At 35.2% G+C, this 16,900-nt stretch overlaps 1 protein-coding gene across 1 annotated transcript in view; it reads right to left on the minus strand.

Annotated features, from left to right (window-relative positions):
• LOC107002831 (putative CCA tRNA nucleotidyltransferase 2) overlaps positions 1-12,284 on the minus strand; it is a 17,395-nt gene extending 5,111 nt beyond the window's left edge. The window contains exons 1-8 of the mRNA XM_015201011.2: positions 11,899-12,284; positions 9,904-10,034; positions 7,746-7,863; positions 7,040-7,092; positions 5,500-5,549; positions 5,304-5,402; positions 3,541-3,650; positions 3,313-3,440 (exon numbers count right to left, since the gene is read on the minus strand). Of these exons, the coding sequence (XP_015056497.1) occupies positions 3,313-3,440; positions 3,541-3,650; positions 5,304-5,402; positions 5,500-5,549; positions 7,040-7,092; positions 7,746-7,863; positions 9,904-10,034; positions 11,899-12,249 (1,040 nt within the window). The 5' untranslated portion in view covers positions 12,250-12,284. The remainder of the gene's footprint in view (positions 1-3,312; positions 3,441-3,540; positions 3,651-5,303; positions 5,403-5,499; positions 5,550-7,039; positions 7,093-7,745; positions 7,864-9,903; positions 10,035-11,898) is intronic.
• Positions 12,285-16,900: the final 4,616 nt, after the last annotated feature.

Consider the following 16,900-nt stretch of genomic DNA (forward strand, 5'->3'; position numbering starts at 1 on the left):
GGGGGGGGGGGGGGGAATAGGAGCTCTATCCTACTAACTTACCTGGGTATGCCTTTGAGAGCAAGGAACAAATCAAGAGGGTATGCAATGAGGTACTAGAAAAGTGTGATTGACCAACTGGAAGAGTCGATACATCCCCCACGGAGGAAGATTGACCAGGATCAACAGTATGCTTGATGCATTACCTGCAGATATAATGTATATCCTCCTTGCTCTTGATAATGTAATACAGAAGAGATAGATACTTTAAGGAGCAATTGAAGGCAGTGATGATAACATCATAAGAAGAAATTTCACTTAGACAAATGGGAAATTCTGACAACAAGCAGATTGAAAGGGGGATAGGAGTCAGGAACATGACGATTCACTCTAAGCCTACTGATGAAATGGCTATGGAGGTTCAGTGCAGAAAATAACCCACTCTGGAAATGAAAGATATTAAAGCTAAGTATAGGGAAAAGGACAACTGCCACTCCTTATGGTTGCAGTATCCGGAGCCATCAAAAACTATGGTCAATCTTCCAATCAAGGGTGAGCTTCGAAATGGGGGGATGAAAATATCCTTTTGGAATGACAAATGGATGGAGCAGGACACACAAAGCATGTACTTCCATAGATCTAAACTTAATGTCAACAACAAGCACCTGTGTCTGAAGTATGGACAGGAAAATGATGGAATCTCAATCTACGAAGATAACAACTAAGAAATGAACAGGACTGTTATTTCTACAACACTCTAGCCCAGTTCAATGGCTTAACAGAAGAAGAAGACAGTTTGGATTGGCAGTGTGACAGTATCGGAAAATTCACTGTTAATTCTGCTTAAAGAGATCTTAATTCCTCCAACAATCGGGTGGGTTGTTGGCAATGGAAGATGGTTTGGGAAGTGAAAGTACCTTTAAGATAGTTTTTTTCATGTGGCTCTCAGCAAGAGAAGTAGTTCTGACTGATGAAAAAAAATGACTAAGGCAACGTATTGTATTAACCAAAAAGGGTTGTTGAGCCATTATTACATGTCATGAGATGTTGAGAACAAACTAATCTAAGCATAAAGATATATAGAGAATCTAACAACTGCATTATAGTCTCAGTATTCTCCATGACTCGTGTTTACACCAAAAATGAAATAGTAAAATACAATTAACCATTATCGTCTTGATTGGGTTGCTCTTTCCTTCAAAGCTTCTTAGATTCCTTTCCCTCCCAAAAAACCAGCTAATCTAAGCAAAAGGATTTATAGAGACTGCATTAGAGTCTTAGTATTCCTTTCCCTCCCAAAAAACCAGCTAATCTAAGCAAAAGGATTTATAGAGACTGCATTAGAGTCTTAGTATTCCTTTCCCTCCCAAAAAACCAGCTAATCTAAGCAAAAAGATCTATAGAGACTCTAACAACTGCATTAGAGTCTTAGTATTCTCCATGGTGAAAAAGTAAAATACAGTTAAGCTTTATAGTCTGGATTGAGTTGCTCTTTCCTTCAAAGCATCTTAGATTCCTTTTCCTCCCGATAGTCCACCACCAAATACAACCTGGGATCATACTTCATCTTCTTTTATATGGCAAGGGAACAGGGAACAAAGATGTTTCCATTTACTAAAGTGGAAAATCTTGATAGAAGCAAAAGACAAGGACTTCGCATTACGAATTTGAAGAACCAGAGCAACGCTTTGAAATCAAAATGGTTATGAAGATACTCCCAGGAACCACAGACTATTTGGGGAAGTTTTATCAAGAACAGCTATGGGGAGCAGGATAATTGGGTTCCAAGGAGATCCATACCCCATATGGATTGAGTAAATGGAGGTCCATCAGAGTTTTATGGCCTTCCACAGTAAGAGCCATTCTATTATCAGAGTTCACAATGGCAACAAGACCATCTTCGGAAAGATAAGTGGATAGCAATAGGAGTTTGCAGGAGTCTTTTCCTGAACAGTATCCTGTTGCTCAACACCAAAACAGGAAAGTGGTAGAGATGTGATCTCCTCAAGGCTGGGAACTGTTGCTTAGATGGATGATGAATGATCAGGAGATTTATAGACTAACTGAACTCTACAAACACCCGGAATCCTTCAACAGATTGCAAGGAGTAAACTGTTTGTAATTGACTGGTAATATAGAGGGCCTTTACATGGTGAATGCAAGATATAAGATTATGAATTTGCCAGAGCCTCAGATTTCTAATTGGCCATGGAAATATATCTTGAGGTCACGATACCTTACAAGGTTGGTTGTTTCACATGATTGTTAGCCAATGAGGCTGTGTTGACATATGAATGTGTGAAGAGAGGAATCTCTTTATGCTCAAGGTCTTTCTATGTGGGAATGAAGTTGAGATTGTAGGCCACTTATTCCTACATTGCAGAGTCAAAGATCACCTATGGAAGATTTTTATCGATCTCAGAGGTATCTCTTGAACAATGCCTGGCTAGATTGTTCATACTCATTTTAGCTAGGAGAAGCTGGAATTGAGGCAAGGGACATAGACAATTGGAGAATCATTCCTGCATGTATATGGTGGACCATCTGGAAAGAAGGAAATGTCAGATGTTGAGGATAGAAAATTTTCTTTTGTCAGTTATTTTGAGGATAGAACACAATACAGAAGATTAAACTCAACTGTATTCTGTTATTTTGTTTTGGTATACAAAGTCCTATTTTGAAGATAAAAAGACAATCCTAGGAGAGTTTGATTCCTGTTAGGATTGTATTATTTTAGTTTTTTTCTTTTTACTTCTCTGGTAAATTGGGAATTTCAAGTACTGGTCTATAATACAAACTTTGTTACTTGCTCAAAAACAAAAAATGATAAAGTGTTTCCAACAAAACTAAAAATGATAACACCCAAGAGACGATGACACTGCTAAAAGCATATAGAAACAATCTAGCTTACCAACTACTGGAGTTAGACCAGAGAAACCATCACATAGGGAAATGTTCAGAACTTCTTCCTGTTGTTAGGTTTTCCATATATCTAGCTCCAAGCAGTTAAATCCATATTCCCACCAAAAGCAAACAAAATCATGTCTTACTTCTACTACCATCCTTCTCCCAAGAAAATAGCGTCCATTTTAGGGGAGGTTCCTTCAACCCCATCTCTAGTACCGAGCAATCAGGGTTAGTATTTCTTTCTTCAAGGCAAACAAGGTCATACCTTTACTTCTACTAGCAAAGACTGAATGAACTGGGCTTGTTGGATATTTGGTCCTTGTGAACACGGCAATATACACATTTTCTTTGTAAGGAGCATCTCAACAAGCACACAGCTAATGATTTCTCAAAAATGAAGAAGATGTGGGAGAGAGCAAAATATACCTATCACATCCATCAGGAATTGATGGCTCAAAATCAGAAGGAAGACTAAATACAGCCGAAAATAACTTCAAGTCAGCAATATAAGTCATTGCTTTGACCGGTTGGTCACCAGACATCATAAGATCAATCTATATATAAAGGAAGTGAAATGAAGATTAGAAGCACAATCTAGAGCTCCAGATTAATTTCAATCATGTAAAATTTCACTTAGAGATAAGATAAACATACTTCATGTCCTATGCGTTCTCTGCTAATTTTATCAGCAATAGCAACTCTCACGTCTTCATCTGCAGCTGCCTTCTTTAGTTCTTCGTCTAATATAAACCCAAACCTTGCACCTAAAATCACCAAATCAAATGGAAAATGTGAGTGTCATCTAGCTGATAGCACAACAAAGTTACATCCCAGCCAAGTACGAACTTTACTGGAACCTAAAGTGATTGAAGGAGATACGAATAAGTTAACCATTACATTTGACTTAAGTCTACTCAAAAAGAAATATACACAAATAAAATATGCAACTCTTCCACGAGATGGATTTGAACCAGTTCGGGGAACAAAAAGAATTGCTTAATTCGTGCTAGATTACATTGGAGGTAATGCAAGAGCCCCCTGCAGTAGATCCAAGCCATTTTAGGTTACATAGAGGAGTTTGTTCCTGCTTCCTTTGTTCCGGCTAGCACCAAAGATTAAGAAATCAAGACAACAAGAAAATTGGTTGGTACAGGTACTTCTGAGGGAAAAGGAATAAGAGAGCCTTTGAGGGGTAGAAAATGATAGGCTCACAGAGCAGTCTCTTGCAGCCATTTCAAGACCATTGGCCAAAGCAGATGGGCAGGGAGTCACTTGCAGCCATGTTGATCGAAATGACCAAGTTTAATGACTTGACCTTGGTACAGGTAGGGCTTGTTTCAGATTCTCATCAAATTTTGGTGTGCTCTTTGTAGAGAACAATATATTGGTGTAGTCTCACTGCTGCCTGTACACCACTTGTATAGTGGAAAGTCCTTATCCAGCCAGACCTTAACACAATTTAGTTCTCTCGGAGAAATTCCTCATCTTATGTTTTATTTTTATAAGTAATTTTGAAGGGTAAGGATAGAACTCCTGAACTAATACTACTTTAGATTCCCCACTTAGCTCAATCTACAAAACACTTAGAAATATCCAATTTGCTAATGACTTCGAAGAAATACCTCCAACACCATCATAATTCATACATGTTGATTTGGGTGATATACTATCACATACTGAATCTAACATTATTAAAATCCCTAATACCGTCCGTACTCACACACCAAGACCAAACCCTTATATCCTTTTGTGCTATAGTTTGAATTTCGAGTTTATTAAACATTGTTAAGTTTGGGAATGATATTCCTAAGACTGTAAAATAGCCAAGGTTAAACATGGAGAAAGTCTCACTCTTGAATTTGTCGGAGATGGCTATACCCGTTCTATTATTCGCACGTGAGCTCTGTGCAGAAAGAGCTCCACCTGTTAAAAGTTTAACTCAACGGATTATAAATCCATGCTTGAAACTCCACAGCTGCAGTGTTGTCAAAGATGTGTTTAAGCCCTGGAGCGAGGCTTAAAATTTGTTGAGTGCTTCACCTCGCTTAATGTGTGCTTCAGTGTCGTCATCAAGGTCCTAAGGCATACTCTTACTTGCCAATGAAGTTCTTTTGAAGAGGTGACACTGAACAGTTGATATTTTACTTTTTCATAATTGTTTTCAATTTCTTTATTCATATATTTATTACTCGTGCTTAAAAATATTAGTCTTGGACTAAACATATATTTGTATTGTATCTTCCTTTGCATCTTTTAGCCCATGTCTTATTTGCGCTTAAAATACCAATGAACGTTAGAGCTTTTTTGTATATTTTTTTAGTCAACTGTAACAACCGACATCTATGCCACATATAGAATTAACAAGGCTGTCATAAGAAGAGGGATGGAGGCAACTGAGAGATTGTCTAATGCATTACCAAAACGAATAGCTCGAAGAACTCTTAGGGGATCATCCAAAAAGGTCTGTTTTGGAGGTAGTGGAGTGACAATTTCTCCAGACTTCAGATCTGCAATGCCTGAGAAACATGAAAATAATTATTTAGACACTTGTAGTTTAACTATCTTTATTGGTACTCTACTGGATCTGGACAAAAGGAACAGAGGCATGCTAACCTCTTTCTGTAAGATCTTCGACTGATCTGGTGTTAATGTTGTAAAACAAGCTGTAAACATAATCTTTAGTGAAGGATTAACCGATTAAACAAGGAAATCATATTTATCTTTTGGAAACAAAAAGCTAACTTAAAATAAAGTTGGAGTAATACATTAATGCATCCAAAGGCTAGATCAAGTATGGTCAGGAAGATCAATGGTGTTCAGAGGAAGTGACAGAAACATATGGTGTGGGAGTATGGAGGACTATAAGAAATCTATGGCTGGCTTTCAGAGACCATGTAAGGATAAAGGTTGGTCGAGGAAATAAGGCTTTGTTCTGGAAGAAGACTGGACTGGTCAAGGGTCCTTAGAAAATTTATTCCCTGGGTTGTTCTCCATTTGCCTGAATCCTGACAGCAAAATACAAGAGGTTTGGTCCCCACAAGGTTGGAATTTGCTCTTTAGGAGATTTCTTAATGATTGGGAAATAGAGTGGGTAACGGATATGCTAGCTTTGATTGGAGATTTTCCTGGCACAAATCTGGAAACAGATAAAATGTTATGGAGGCATCATACTGATGGTCAATTCTTCATGAACAGAATGTACAAAAGGGATCTAGCCACAATTGCGGTGAAGAAATCAGGGCCATGGAGTGCTATATGGAAGAGTGTAGCCCCTACTAAGGTGAAGTTTTTCACGTGATTGGTAACTAGGAGAGCTTGCCTGACACATGATAAACTTAAAAAGAGGGGACAAATTATTGCCTCAAGATGTTATCTTTGTAAAGAGGCCCCCCTACAAACCAACAATTATCTGTTTCTCCACTGCAAAGTAACAACACAAGTATGGGCTCTATTTACCAATATAATGAGTCTAAATTGGATTATGCCAGAACATACAGCAGACCTACTAAGTTGCTGGGTCAGAAGGGGAAGTAGTAAAAGCCAGAGGAGGTGGTGGAGAACCGTACCTACTTGTATCTGGTGGAGCATTTGGAAGGAGAGAAATCAGAGAATTTTTGTTGGGAAAAAATGCACTATAGAGAAGATTAAGTGGAAAGTAAATTTTTGGTGTAAAGAAATGAACATAGAAGAAGAAATTCAACTAGTGGATTTCATAGGAGCTTTGTAAGTAGCCCTGTTTTTTGTTGGTTTTTCTATGTAACTAACACTTTTGGAGGTGGCCAGCATAGCCCTTAATGCTGAGGAATACAATGTTGCCAGTTTCAAAAAAAAACAAAATGAAGAGATATGAAAACACACAAACACCCCTCTGACAGAAAAAAATAAAACAAACCAAAAAGATACAGAGAAAATGAATAAATATATTAGAAAAAAAAGGAAGAAGAAAAAGAAACTAAAAGCTCCACCGGAGTTTGTGCTCTAACACTGATGTGAACAAGGTGCTTTTGTTTCCTCATTTACTCGCTTTTGTTGTTTGGGACTTTGGGCTGGGATGAAGGGAAATAGATCGACTAAACCAAGTTGCTGCCTACAAGAGTGAAGGTGTTGCAAAAATAAAAATAAGGAGCCAGAAAGTAAAGATATAACAAAGTACCTATTAATGGTTAAATCCCTGCGATCAGCATCCTGTTTTGCAGTGCCAAATTTCTAAAGGAACAACAGACGAGAAAAAGTTAGTAAAGAAACTAGCATACATGGTACACTGAACACACGCTTGAGTGTTAAAACTTTGACATTTTAGTTTTTTGATATAACAGTTAGGATAACAACATTAAATAAATGGAAAGGAATTTGAAATTAACAGATATCAGTAATATATGAAGACTTCATACTATAGCAACAATAGCTGATTAAGTTCATGAATAAAGGTCCTATTTTAAAAAAACATGTTTAAAAGAAATTATATCTTGGTAATTAAACTATTCCAACATATTAAATAGGAGATTGATCTTGAGCAAGCGGTGGACTGGAACTGGTAACATGATTCAGCCTTCTCATTCAGTAAATTGCCACCCCAATTTTGCCCACTTAGTAACCTCAAATCTTAGGACTAGGTCATTCTTAATTGAAAGCATGAAACTAAGCATTGCAGTCTCTTAACTGAGGTCTTTGATACCGAATGCATTGAAGGACACTCATGCAGAGGTTCTAGATTTACTTACTCCTTTTACTCCCTTTTGTTAATTTTTCATAGCTAAGTTTGGTGGAATCTAGTTGGCCATCATCCTCGCATTTATAATTATAAAAAGAAAACACCAAAGAGAAGATATACATTTGATTACCAATTCACATCTACATACCATTGTTGGAATTCGACTGTTCTCACTGTAGTCTTCTGCTCTTAAGTTGACAAAATCAATCCATACGTCGAAAAGGCGCATCCTCGCTGTTTCCAAGTGTTTTGACTGATCGGGATTGCTGTAAAAATTGAAGAACAGTATTTAGTTATTGATAAATTACTCTACAACAAAAACAAGAAAGTGGTTTATCACAATCAAAATAGATAGTCGTAAGATCTTAAAGTAGTTTGGTGTGAGGTATAAGGTATTATCCCAGGGATGAAATGCAAGACTATTTTTTCATGCCGTTTTGGTTGGAAGTATTAGGCAATCCTAGGACTATTTATACCTTACTGATGGGAATATACAGGGTGGAATAACTATCCCCGGATAACTTATCCCGAGACAATTAATCCCGGAATAAGTTGTCCCAACCAAACGACCCCTTATAGCTAGAGGCAGGCATCATACGGTAGATACAGAATACCATATCGAAATTGAAAATTTTTATACTACAGTTTCAGAAATTATGGTATTTGGTATTCGATAAGGTATTCAGTATTATAACAAAAATATCGAAATACCAAATACTACACCGAAGTGTATAGTTACATCGAAATTCAGATATATCATAATGCTGGCAAATATATCAAATAGTATTAATACAAAATTAACTATTTAGACGTTGGAACTTTGACTACTCTATCTTGATTGAAATATCCTTTTTCGGAGATTGAATAATGAAGGAAATTGTTTGTACTTTTATTTAAATATTTCTACAAGTGTAAGGTGTAAGTATGATTGTTTCTTAACAAGTCGAGGTCATAGTTCCTATTATTTATATGAATATATGTAAGTTGAAGGTGACCGAACTATGGTTACCGATTTACCGTGCTGCAAAATACCTAAACCAAACTTAAAATACCAAACCATATCAAATTAATTTGGCATGGTAACAGTATAGCATTTTTAAAAACCGAAATTTTCAATACCGAGCCATGCCGGCCCCTACATATAGCAGAGCAAATATTAATTTTCCTCTTTTCCTTTTTTAGCACCAAAACTAAGAACTTGCATCTTTTTAATATGTAGGCAAACCAATATTAGCCCTCAAGTCCCAAACTCCACTCAGAGGGCACAGACCTGCAGAAAGAGTTTTACTCTACGCCAAGCTACAAAAAAGAGTTGTCGTTTACGCCAAGATAAATTTTAGCTAGATCTTTATTACAAGACTCTTAAACTAAACACAAATGAGGACTACACAAAAGCAACCCAACTGCACTAGAGTTAAACATACATGCTCAAGTCATGTTTTTAATTAATTGATACCTTATCAACAACCTCTCTACCCCCCCCCCCGCGCCCACAAAGGTAGGGTTAGGTGCATACATCCTACCCTCCCCAGACCCCACTAGCAAGTCACAATTGGATATGTTGTTGTCAATGACAACTTGGCAATCGTTCTCAATAACACAATGCGCGTCCTACACTACATTATTATTATTATTTCAATAACGCTGGTTTACGAACTACCTAGCCTCCACTTCGACTATTCCATTGGTTATCTACTACTCCCACCAGTACAACTACGAGATAATTCTGGCAAGCAAGATTTTAGGCAAATGTGAATAAACCACCTAGTTTTTTATATTTTTGTTGCGATCTGAACCCTCACTACAATACTAATTTCTAGACAGCAAAGTGTAAAAGTAATTGGGCCTACATTAAATGAGGGATAACACAGCTTCACTTCCCACTTCAGAGAAACAAAAATTTAACTAATAGCTAGTCCATGGTTCTGCCATCTGTGAAAATGACTAGTTTTCCCAATTCATTCACAGATATAAAGTTTATTTCATTAAGAGTATTGCCTTGCGATGAGACAATATAGCCTGACTCCCCGTTTTAGTGAGACAAAAAGTTTCCTAATATGCTTGTTCATCATTTGTCATTTGTGCCAATTACCTTTCACCAGATTTACCCATCCTCCCTTGAAATCTCAGACAGACCCAACTTTTACCTCTATTTTGGTTTCTCAACAGCTGCCGAAACCAAGACTTATAGTCCAATGTACCAGTAAGAGTTTTCCATGATAGATGTGGTTTTGTCGCCCCTTCCCTAATGTGATAGAAAAAAATTGGAAACAGACATCTTACGAGGAAAGAATGCATGAACATACCACTGGATAACACCAACTCCTTGGGTTTCCTCACCTGATGCTGACAAGTACTCGTTCACTTTCTCACAGAATTCTCGTCCATACATGTTGTCAAGAGCAATATCAATATCATAGCACTCTTTACCTAGCAGCTTCAGTAATAGAACTCCACATTAGCCAAAGGAAAAGAAGTCATAGAAAAACAAATCACTTATTTAAAACAGCAAAATCTAATTTCTTGACTATTAAATACTTTGGACATAAAAAGTCATAAAGAAACATGCAGAAAGCAATTCCAGAAAACTTCCACAGGAAAGAAAGTTATTAGTCAACTGAAACATCAAACTAGTTTAGGCTAATAGGTTCAGGTTACATAGTTTTGCATGCTGCTATTAACAAGATGAAAGAGAAAAAAAATCTATAAAAGGTTGTACATCCCCAATGATGTGCATTATTTCTGTTTATTTGTTAAAGCTTAAAGCTTCATGTTTACTAGAAAAGGATACAAGGTTTACAGAATGGACAATGAATAACAGATGATGTTGCTAGCTTTAGTATGTGAGACACATGCATGCGTATATCTATAGAATGTTTCCCCAGTGTGGACTGCGGAGAAAAAAAAATATTCAGATCTTGCATTCCATCAGAAAATGACAAGAATATATTTTTTTTCTTTGGTCAATTATTTGGAAAAAAATAGTTAGTGTTAAATCAAACATATAAAGAAATGAACACTTTCAGTTCAGAAATCAAATTTGTGTGCACAAGAATTATTTCCATGGTAGATAACCTGCTGTAAACTTCTCCCTACATTCCAGCCTTGTACCAGCTATTATTTGCCCACATACGCACTGATAGAATAGTTTAAGTTGAAACTAGAAAACTTAATTGATGAAAAACTTATTAGAGTAAACACTGTCACACTTGGATATACCCCCCATGATTAAAAGAAGACCAGAAAATATGATCTCGAAAATAAAGGCTCATCAAAAGGTTGCTTACTTCACCGAATCTCCCTGTATTAAGCTTTAAACTTAAGACTAAATCTGTTCTCAGCAATTTAAAAAGCAAATGAATGGGACCTGATTCTCTTTTCAATCTATCAATGCCTTGAAGACCTCGAGTCTCACTTATCTTGTACTCTCTCCCACTTCTCTAAACAACACTCTCATGCAGTGTGTTTTCTAACTTCCACATTGTGAAAATCCTCTATCCCACTTTCAGTGACCTAAGATGATTGTGAAGTCGACTTGAAATCTTGACCCATTTTATAGAGTGTCCTTTGTCATAATATTTCAAATTATAGAGTGTAATACTCACTAAAGTTCCATGAAAATACTACTCCCTTCATGTTTCCGTACAGAAGGATTAGTGTCTCATGTACTACCCTAGCACCAACTTGATGTTAAGTTGTGCATTTTCGATACATAATCTATTTAACTTCTGAGGAAAAAAAATACTACTCCATCCACGAGGGTACGTGTTACATTCATTGCATATATCATACTCTCTCCTTTTCATACGCTCTTTTTCAATTTGATTATCTGGTTTTGACTTGATGCTGAGTTTAAGAAAATAAAGAAACTTTTGAGTATTGTGGTCTTTAATCAATACGTGAAATATACCAAAATGTCCTTTACACTCATGACTTTATACATCGAAATTAAAGAGTTGTCAAAAGACCATCTTTTTTAAAAAGTAACACAAGCAAATTGAAACCTAAGGAGTAATTATCAGTGACAGTACAGAAAAGATTGGTGCAAAAAAGAAATAAGTAAATATGTTAAAAGCTGAAATCCTGAATAGTTAAATATTTGTGAAATAAGTTTGTGAAAGGTGTATGTGGGACGTCAAGTATCATATAAGTTGAAACAGACTCTCAATGATGGGATTAAGTTATAGCTCCACAATACATAGTAGTAATTTGATTGTAAAATTTCATAACAGTTTAGTTTGGTATAGATCAGCAAAATCTCAATAAAAACATAACCAATAGAATATGAATATAATCAAAACCTTATCGCGAACCCAACCACCAGCAACACGAAGCTGTGTTCCCATATTATAATGCTCGACAACTTGAAGAAGACGGTTGAATATCTGCTCCTCTTTCGGCGATAAATCAATATGGTCCTTCACTTGAACTGACAACGGCTGAAATGCTGAGCCCTCCACCATTGTTGTAACTCCGGCGTAAAACCCTAACGCCGGCGGCGTTTGTTGAACGGAGAAGATAGAAGATCTCTTTAGTTTGAAGGACGGAAGAAGGAGAGAAGAAGAAGTAGAAGGGTTTGGGAAAGTGAAGAGACGAGGGCGAGTTGTATTGAATGTTGAAAATGCTGCTACGGCTATACTCAAAGCCTTCATTTCTTCTCTCTTTCTAACGGACAAGTGATGACCCGCTCTCATAAGCATAAGAAACGGGTCGGGTCATCTCAACTACATCTTTCATGATGTGGCAAGTTTATTTTTTTATTTTAAAAAAAAATATAGTTAAAGTTAAAACATGAATAAATACAATAATGTAATTAGATTAGAATAAATATAGTCACATTTTATTGAGTAAATTTTAGGAGTATCAAAGATAAAAAATTATATTAGAGCTCTACAGCTATAATTTTGTTATTTACGCTTCATAACCAGATTATGTTTGTTATGGAGCATCTAATTTGTATAAATCGCGCCAATTGTATTAATCGAGCGCTCATTCGTCTGTGTCTATGAAATTGTGTTTGTATATGTATATGTTCTCTGTGTTTGGTTAGAGCGACGAGCGAGATTGAGAGAGACGAGCTAGAGTGGGTAGAGAGTGGAGAGAGGTGAATTGTATATGTATATCGATTAGATAATTGTATATATCTATCTGCATAAAATATAAATTCGTATACAATTGAATCAAGTTAAAACATTTGTATATGAAATCTCTCTCTCGTTTTATACAAACACAAAATTTCCATTGTCTTTTGTATAACTTGTGTTTGTATAAAGTGAGAGAGAGAGACAAAAAAAGATGGCAAGAAATATTTATATTTGTATAATTATTGTTGTAAAACTATTGGAAATCATGTAACTTGAGGCGTGCCTATGTCATTATCCTTAAGGATATTTCACTGATAAATGTGTATTCAACAAGTTTTTCTTGTACTAAAACTAGGAACAAAAATCTAACAAAAAATATATTTTACTTAAGAAACCAAACAAATAAATAAGGAAGAAAAGAAAAATTATTTTGATGTAATATCTCATTCTCCCTCTTTTAACACACCAAAGTAATATATATAGATATAGTATATGGTAAATTTCATACCCTTCAGTCTTATGCACCAGTAACTTTTTGTAACTGTCAATATGTCATTAATGCTATAAATTACTACCAATAATAGTTGTGCATACAGTGCACATTAAGATCAAAATTATTTTCATGAAGTCTATCAAATATTTCATGAGTTCTGTAACAAATTAAATATTAATTAATTAAGGGATAATGTACAAGTATCTCTTCAATTAATGTCCAAAATTCCAGATACACACTTATATTATACTAAGGTCATATTACCTCCTGAATTTATTTTATAAATAATTTTCTATTCTTTTTCGATCTACGTGACACTATCTTGTGGGGCAACATGTGTCGACATTTTTTTTCAAACTAGTGTCACGTAGACCGAAAAAGGGTAGAAAATTATTTATAAAGTATGTTCAGGGGGTAATAGAACCTTACTATATTATAAGTGTGTCTCTGAGATTTCAGACATAGGTTAAGGGGGTACTTATGCATTTTCCCATTAATTAATATCATAAAGGCATTTAGTCATTGCCATATTAAGAAAATCAAATTGTTGGCTATCAAATTAAAAACCTTAACATATTATAAATAGAATAAGTTATTACTACAAAAGGAAACACAATTACCAACAAAAAAAATCATTGGTAAATTAATCAAATTGGTTGGCAAATTGAGTTATCAACCAAATGTCAACTTATATTAATCCGTTATCAAAAGGTTCGTTGGTAAATATTATCAACCGATTTTAATTTTTTGGTAAACTTACCAACCAATATTCAGTTGGTAAACAGCCATTGATGTTGTTACAAAATTTTAAAATATGGCCCTGAAAATTTTTGTTCGTAATTTTTCACTAACTGATTTTTGGTTGATATACCGTTAGTACCTTTACTAAAGAATTGAAAAGGAGTTAGTAAATTTTTTTCTTCATTATTCGATTCAATTGGTAATTATAGTATAAGTCTTCTAGTAAATTTTTCAAGGTACATTGACATCTGGAAACCGACTAAATTCGGATCACGCCGAAAACTCCCACATTAAGAGCCTGTTTGGCTCAGCTTAAAAGCTGGTCAAACTGACTTAAAAGCTGGTTTTTGACTTATTTAGCTGTTTGGCAATACTCAAAACAGCTTATTTTAAGTTAAAAAAAAAACTTATTTTAAGCCAAAAGTTAAAAGCTGGGGCAGGGGTGCTTTTTTTTTCCAGCTTATAAGCTGTTTTAAGTTGACCACATTTTTACCTTTTTGCCCTTAATATTTTTATACAATCTCCAAATTAACCACATAACCCTAACATCTCTTTCTTCTATTTTTTCCTTTTCACGTGTGGATGATAGACAATTACTGTTACTAATGAATGAAAATAAAATAAATCTTAAATCTTTCAAGTGATCTATTCAAATTATATATTATTAAAATGTAAAATAAGTTGCACATATAACTTAAATAAAAATTTATATTCCTCTTATAAATAATTTGTGATAATAAAGAAATATGTGAATGATAGACAATTATTATTACCTATGGATGAAACTAAAAAAAAATCTTAAATCGTTCTTTGATCTATTCAAATTATATATCTTTAAAATCTATAATAAGTTTATATTCCTCTTATAAATAATTTGTGATGAGAAAGAAATATGTGAATGATAGCAATATAAAATTATTTATGACTGTAAAATATAAATTAATTAACTTTTATTATGTTAACAGCTTTTAAGGGTATTTCAGACATTTTGATTTAAAAAGCTGTTTATCAGCACTTATTTGCCAAACACATCAACAACTTTTTTTTTAACTTCAGCACTTTTATCCAAACGCATAACTACTTATTTTAAAAATAAGTTTCAGCACTTTCAAAAGTACTTTTTTAAAGCTGCTTTTAATAAGCCCATCCAAACGGGCCCTAAGGGGTAAAACACTCCCTAACAAAGGTGACTCCGTACCCAAGGAGAATAGAACCAAAGACCTCTTGGTTAAGGATGAATGAGTACTTGCCACTCGATCACAACTTTTATTGGAGATAAATTTTAAATATGTTAGTATGATTATTTATTTTTCTAAAAAATTTACTAACTAATTGTTAGTTTGTTAATAATATATCATTCAAGTTCAATGTTAGGTTAGTAATTGATTGACAATAGCCTTTTCAGCCTTGGTTTGAAAGCCTTGGCAGTTCAGTTCACGTATTTCGTAGCCATCATGTTTTATGGACAGTTATATTATTTCTAGCCCAAATGATACATTCAAAATATTATTAATTGAATAATTATTTAATAGTAAAATATTTATTACTTTATTGTATTTAAAAATCTAAGAGTATGAATATAAATTCAAAAATATTAATATCAATTTTATATATCATATTTGAATGAAACAATGCAAAATCTACGATACCAAGTTAATGTAATCTCAATATGACACATCTCACAATATCATAATGTGTTTCTAAAGGTATGTAGTGTACAAGTTGACAATGTATCCAACTGACAAGACTAGCTTGAATAATCTTATCTACTTGTTGCTGCATTTTGTGACTCATTTTTCCTTAGATGTCATGCTTTCTCTCTTGGAAATAGGTATACAATACATTTTTTGCATGAGCATCCAGATCACGATCTTGAAGATGAAGTCGAAAAGATGAAGCGGATTGTCACGACCCAAAAATGGACGTGATGGCACTCGTCTTATCCCACCAAGACAAGTCAGCCTAAAACTCAACCATTACAATAAGTGCGGAAATAAAATATAAGTAACTTAATAAAAACCCCAAAACCTGGTAGTCACGTGTACAAGCCTCTAAAATATTACAATTGATTCAAATGAAAACTCAAGTCTCAAATGAACTTGTTTCTAGAATAGAAAAAAGATCATAATTAAGGAGAAGAAAGTCTGCTGAGATGGAAACAGCTACCTCACAAATCTCCAAGAAGCCTGGGAAAAGAAGAGAATGACAAGTACAACAAAAATCCAGGCTCATAACCTACAAAAAGATTTGTAGAAGCAAGGGGTGAGTACCAAACCACACGGTACTCAGCAAGTAAACCTCTAAACACAGGCTAAGGGGATGAAATATGGGTACTCCTACCACCCCCAACCGAACCTCCACAACTACAACCTGCATTTAAATCAACCCAACCTAACAGCTCACAGTTTACATAGCACGTAGCTCAATAACAACAGTTAGACAAATTACATATCCTCAACAACAACACTTTAACAAATTACATATCCGCAATAACAATACTTCAACAAACTACATATCCGCAATAACAAGCTCAATATTGATCAATCACAAGTTCCGCAGAAAGGCAATCAGAAGATCAGCAAAACACGATATCAAATTCACTAATGATAAGTATGTGTAATGCAATGGAATGCAATGTCAAGTATAATGATGCATGTCTGACCTAGCGATACACACCCGCTGTCTCTCAGTCCGGGACCCATGGGGGACATATTTGTCCATGCATCTGTCGCGGCGCACGACACGACCCTCGATATTAGTAACCATCGTGGCGCGCGATACGTCCCTCGAAATATAGTATCCATCGCGGCGCGCGATACGTCCCTCGAAGTGGTACATCCTCTTAAGTACCCATTCTTTCTCAATGCACATAACACTTGTCACAACCAATGCCTCAGAATAATGCAGATGACAAGTTCACACAAATAATGAGGAGATGACCATTTTCATAACATCGCACAATTCACAACCACACAAACATGAAGT

The sequence above is a fragment of the Solanum pennellii genome, chromosome 11, assembly GCF_001406875.1.
Source record: "Solanum pennellii chromosome 11, SPENNV200".
Taxonomy (NCBI): domain Eukaryota; kingdom Viridiplantae; phylum Streptophyta; class Magnoliopsida; order Solanales; family Solanaceae; genus Solanum; species Solanum pennellii.